The 5961-nt window shown below is 36.3% G+C and overlaps 1 protein-coding gene across 1 annotated transcript; it reads left to right on the top strand.

The window, feature by feature from the left end:
• Positions 1 to 2387: 2387 nt before the first annotated feature.
• Positions 2388 to 4793, top strand: penka (proenkephalin a). Its single transcript, XM_057334402.1, has 3 exons — positions 2388 to 2572; positions 2847 to 2984; positions 3594 to 4793. The coding sequence occupies exons 2-3, from the start codon at positions 2850 to 2852 to the stop codon at positions 4179 to 4181; spliced, it is 723 nt and encodes a 240-aa protein (XP_057190385.1). The 5' UTR covers positions 2388 to 2572; positions 2847 to 2849; the 3' UTR covers positions 4182 to 4793.
• Positions 4794 to 5961: the final 1168 nt, after the last annotated feature.

Raw genomic sequence — 5961 nt, 5'->3', positions numbered from 1 at the left:
AACGAAATTCACTAGGTCAACTGGAAGTGTTTTATACATACAATGCTTGCCGGAAAGTATGTTTTAAGGCCTGTGAAAGGATGAGTGCTACTTCACACTCTTTCATTGTTGCTCTCTGAGGACTAATCGTACTCTTATTCCTGATGTTTTCTAGTCATCTAGGAGATGTTTTTCATGACAAAGAGTGCAAGCATTATCACCTTGGACCAACAGGGTTAACTGCTTTGCTCAGGGGTACAATGGCCGTACAATGAAATAATCTATGCAAGTGGCTCAGGTTAAAGCATCATCTAGCATCCTTTTATTTCGCAGTCCAGATTCTTCAACTTAATACAGCATCAATTTTAACTTTTTAATACTGTAAATAAAATATGCAAAAATCTGTCAATGCCAAATGTTGATTTACATAAAGTTCATAGCTTAATAATATGAAACTACAATTTGCTGTAGTTTATAACATGTCAGTGGGTAAAAAAAGGTTTAGGCCTACTAAACACATAGATTTTAGCGTCTCCCCAGAAGGCAAAGCCATCATCACCTAGTAATTGCCTTGAATTTTATTGACATAATGTTATGCTCTCAAATAGTGCATTAAATTGGTAAATATGCAAATTTCCGCTTAGGACAAGTCCACACTGACTATATTACATCTCCATGGCTTGTCATTTTGTATTTTTATTGAAGGATTGTGATATACTGTCGATCCGCTTCAAGCTAAATTTAACCAACCTTTTTTGAGTTGTGAGGATTGTTACATTGATCTATGATTGAAAAAAAATGTTTAATTCAGAATTAATCAAAAGCATACACCATTTTGAGAAGCTGACTGAATGATTAAAACCCTTACAGAGACTAAGTGCATGATTATGCCCAGGTCTGGTAAATTTGTTCTTGTAAAGTCTGCTGAATTAATAAGAACAACATTACTCTTTTAAACGGATAAAATTGGATGCAACAATGATTTTATAGTCCTGATGTTATCTTTGCTACCATATATTTTTATCTCACTTAGACAAATGTGTTTACTGACATTAATTGTGTTGCTAGACTAATGTTTATAATCACAGCCTACTGTGAAATTTGATTTGCTTATGAAGAGGATGCTGTCAGCAAATTCTAAACTGAAATAAATATCTACAAATTAAGTTCCTGCAGTTCATAGAATCAATAGAAAGACATACATAGAATTTACTCAAATGTAATTTAAGGTCTATTAGAGTAAACAGGAAGTTCCATTACCCAGGGCCTCTTATTGATGTTCCAGGGACCATTTATGAGAAATAATTTCTTCTACTTCGGGCTACATCTGGAATATGGTAGACATAGATCTAAAATTTCTTGTGATAATAGTCCAATTGACCTTTAATGATCTCAGCTGTGTATGAGTTCAATGAAGAGGAGCATCTGTTTGACTGTGTAAATGACAGTTTCCAAACTCCAGTCGAAACTCTGAGAAAAAAACTTGATCATAACTTTCATTTAAAATGTCACTGCACCTCGATTAATTATATTATAGTGCTTAATAGACTGTTATTTAATATAAATTGAAATAGGCAGAAATGCCATGTCATTTTCAAAAATATGTTCTATTTAATACATGTCCACAGACCACTAGGGACCAACGGGCCAGGCAGAAGCACATTAGTCCTTATTTATTTATTTTTAACACTTTGTCTTGTTGTCTACTTGTGGTGCATTTTAGAAATTGCCATTAAATAGGTTGACCAATGTTGCCGAACAGCAGTGAAACACATTAGAGCAGTGGTTCTCAAACTGGGGGCCCCAAGATGGATCCAGGGGGCCACAGATTTTGTGGCATTTTATGAAATATATAAATGTATCATAGATTTTATGCAATCAAACATCAGAAAAATGACACCACCAACCAAAATAATTGAGGTTCCAGCATTGTATAAATGAATGTTTTTGGTTTAATTAAAATTCTAAATTTAAGATTATACGTCTTTATATGGGGGGCCACAAAGCGATGCACTTAACACAAAGGGGCCTTACAACGAAAAAGTTTGAGAACCACTGCATTAGAGTGTGGATTATAGAGCAATAAATGCTTATCATAAACAGCAACTGTTAGCAAATAATAGTGCATGGAGCTGAATCATGTATGAAATTATAAAAGAAACACACAAGGCTTAGGAGCAGGTTTTGGTTATAGGCAAACTTAGAAGACTGTCATTACTTTGTGATTTCATCAAAAACCTCCTATAAATCACCTGGAAAAAGTATGATTGATTATGTATGGGAAAAACAGTGTTTACCTCCGTCATTCTCTGCATGAATTTTCCTGCTTACGTCAGATTGCAAACGGCGTGACATCATTAGGACGCACTGTTTAAAAATGTCAGTGACAGTCACTCTCGATCAGAACAAGGGAACCTCTTGTGTAGAGGCGATACAGTACATAACGACGCTTCCTTCAAGCTCCATCAGTGAAAAGTGACTTGATCTTTGTACTCTTGGAGTCGTTGCCTCGAATCATCTCTTCTTGCAAAGCTTTTTTGAAAAGCAATTCGTCAACACTACCGTGGACATCGACAAAGAAAACTGTAAACAGGTATGAAAAACTATGTATATCACTTAAAGTAAGCTGAAAGTTTCTGCGATATGCTAAATAAACTGGTGGAGCTCAATATTGTACATGCTGCTGATCTTGTTAATAACAATTGATAGACTCATCAATACATTTACATATACATAGATACACAATACAATACATAGATACATTTTGCGTCCCTATAATGAAAAACGTTTTATGGTTTACTTCCATTAGAATACATTTTCAAAAAAATATATTAGTAAATATTTACAATTCATTTGTCTGTTTACAGCCCATGGCGTTAACTATGAACTGGTGGTCTCTGGCTTTGAGCGCCTGTCTCGTGCTGACAGTTCATGCTGAATGCGGCAGAGAGTGCGCACTCTGCGTCTATCGCATGTTCCGTCAACAGACAGAAAGCGACACACTGGTGAGTTTCAGCTGCCACATTACACATTTAACCTGTTTGAAATATTCATACTTTCTACCTAAAATTACAGAGAAAAAAACAACACCAAAAGTTATCCAATAAGTCGACCACTTGCTGTTTCTCCCGCTAAACGAAACCTTGTGTGGGCAATTCATTTACTAAATGTCTAAATGTCTTGACTGTACAGCTTTATTATAAACCAAAATTTAGTTCTTGTTTGATTTTGTATATATTTTATTTTTTCAAGAGTGGAACTATTTTTATGTAAACACAATATAATAGTGCTTTAACTTTTACTACAGTTGTTGGTCTCAGAGAATTCATAACATGTAGGTAGATTTTAGCAGTGGAATTAAGGATTAACGTTTTAAACCAAAAGTAACCTAAACTATGTAAACACGTTTTTGTGTATGTTTAATCATTAGAGATTGACAATAAATTTAAAGAATATGATTTGATTCAAATCCAATTTGTATTTATTATAGCAGAACTGTTGAATATTACCTGATGAGGCTGTAGGGTTGGATTTTTAAAAGACTGCATTTATGTGCCCTCTGGTGGACTAATTTGGTGGACCTTTCATTTCTTGGTCATCCTTTTTACCCATAGACTTGCACATTAGAGTGTGAAGGAACAGTGGACTCCAGAAAGCTGGAAATCTGCAAAGACATCCTGACTGAAAAGGAACATCTTGCCGTTGACAACCTCAGACAAGAAAACAGCGCAGACCACCTTCTCATCAAGAAATATGGGGGCTTCATGAAGCGATATGGGGGATTCATGATTAAGAAGGCTGCAGAGATTGACACCCCAGCTGAGAGCGATGGCACAGAGACCATTAGTAAAAAATATGGAGGCTTTATGAAGAAGGACAGAGAAGAGGGTGAAGCCGAAGACCGAGTGGAACTGCTCAGAGAGATTCTCAAAATTGGCCTTACCTCAGAGTCAGAGAACCAGCAAGAAGGGGATGTCGTCAAACGCTACGGGGGCTTTATGAGGAGCATACAGGGTAACGGCGGTCTTGAGGAGGCAGGAAGAGACCTGCACAAACGGTATGGTGGGTTTATGCGCAGAGTGGGTAGGCCTGAATGGCTGGATAGCCAGAAAACCAATGGGTTTCTTAAACGCACTTGGGAGGATGGAGGCGAGACAGCACTGCCCGGCATGCAGAAGAGATATGGAGGATTCATGGATTAGAATCTAGCACAATAGATTAAAAATGGACACTCATCCAAAACCTGTTCCTACTTTGTGTAGAGCTTGCATTGTATCAATTTCATGTGAAGTCATTTTTAATTTCGATTTATTTTTTTCTTAATTTTGCTGCAGAATGTTCCTGCATAATATTCAATGTACAGTACATTTGTGATCTCAGTGATAAGGGTTTGTGTAAAAAAAGTGCCCTTCTCTGTATTTGCAATGAAATCGCTCATGAAAATGAACATTTGGATAAAGATGCCATAGAGTGTTAGGCCTTGCTCAAGTACTGGCTATTTATGGGTTACATAACCACAATTTAAATGTACTTTTGACAGTGTTGCATTGTTCTCTTAAGAACACATTAGCTAGTCTGCTTCACTCATTGAAAATTGTGGATAAGGCTAAATCTCCGGTCTACCATATTTTAATGATTAATGCATTTCTTTTAACATATCAACTGCTTTTGTTCTTGTTTAAATCAAAGCAACATTTCTGAGCAATTAGCTGTGCAGAATATAATAAATTCATCTTACTGCAGAACTGAAATGTCTCAGTGAGATATTTATTTATATACTTATAATATATTATATTATAAGAGTCAATTCATTCTACTTCTCCATTATTAGGATGTCATCGCTTCAATAGCTTTTTTCAGTATAGCTTTCGATGCAAGACCAACCTGTTTGTATGTTAACCATTAAGGCACAAGGTAGTGAAATATTGTGAAACAGCCAAAGGGTGTGGCTGGGTCCAATACAAAGTAAAGTCGCAATATAGCATACCATTGAGTGCCTTATGACTTTGTTGAATAGTTACATAATAAAAAAAACTCAGAACACTTAAAAAATTATTATTAGGGGAATTACTTAATTATGTACCATTCTTCCATAAAAAGATAATCCTCGTTAATAGAACGTATCTATGCAACAAATGGTAAACCTGTGTTTTATGTCAGTGGTTCCCAACCTGGGGTCCGCGACCCCCTTAGGGGGGCGCCAGAGTTCACATGAGGGGCGCAGGAGCTGACATGCTTTGAGGTTAAATAAAGCTGCATAAATGTTCCACTAATCATTTTAAATAACAATATTTTGTATGTTTAAAAAAATCATGTGCTTACAATGCCAAGATAATGCAGTCAAAAATAGTTATATCTTGTATAAAATAATTATTTCAATTTTTCCTGCTCCATCGGCAGACATTCACACGGGGCTTCGCGGTAGCCGGGGTTTCCATCCAAAGTTTCGAATTTAGTTAATGCGCAAAATTGGAATATCGCATAAAACATTTGCGAATAAGCACCGTTTCCATCCAACTAGTCAACCGTCACTTCATAATAAACTGCCACTAAATATCAGTAAGAGAAGCCACAGAATATAGTAATTTTCATAATACTTGCGCAAGCAGACGATTACGAAACACAATAAATGCGGTGCTTTTGTGGATGCCTGCTGTTTGGGAAACACAGTCGTGACAGTTCTAAGAGGCAATTACAGAAATACTTTGACGACTTTGCTCAGGCATTTAAGAATGAGCATAACAACATTTCTGATGCTGTGTAACAAGATCAGTACTCTGGTTAGTCAGGTTACGCCGTCTCATAGTGCAGTTAGGTGATTTTTTTGGAGGAATTTATTCAGCAAATGCGTTTCCATCTCCCATTATTCGCATTAATCCTTTTTCGCAAAAATGAAAAACCACCTGAAGCGAGCGAAGTGTTTTTAATTCGAAATTTGGCGTTTCCATCACTCGTTTCTGATGCGAAACTTCAAAATGCGAA

This window comes from Triplophysa rosa, linkage group LG5 (genome assembly GCF_024868665.1).
Source record: "Triplophysa rosa linkage group LG5, Trosa_1v2, whole genome shotgun sequence".
Lineage (NCBI taxonomy): Eukaryota > Metazoa > Chordata > Actinopteri > Cypriniformes > Nemacheilidae > Triplophysa > Triplophysa rosa.
Note: the sequence above shows the minus strand (reverse complement) of the source record. Positions and strands in the feature narration are given on the sequence as shown.

Excerpts from the sequence above, each read along its gene's own strand:
- penka (XM_057334402.1), top strand. The coding sequence starts at position 2,850 with ATGGCGTTAACTATGAACTGGTGGTCTCTGGCTTTGAGCGCCTGTCTC. Across the intron at positions 2,985-3,593 it reads AGACAGAAAGCGACACACTG|ACTTGCACATTAGAGTGTGA; the intron begins GTGAGTTTCAGC and ends TTTTACCCATAG.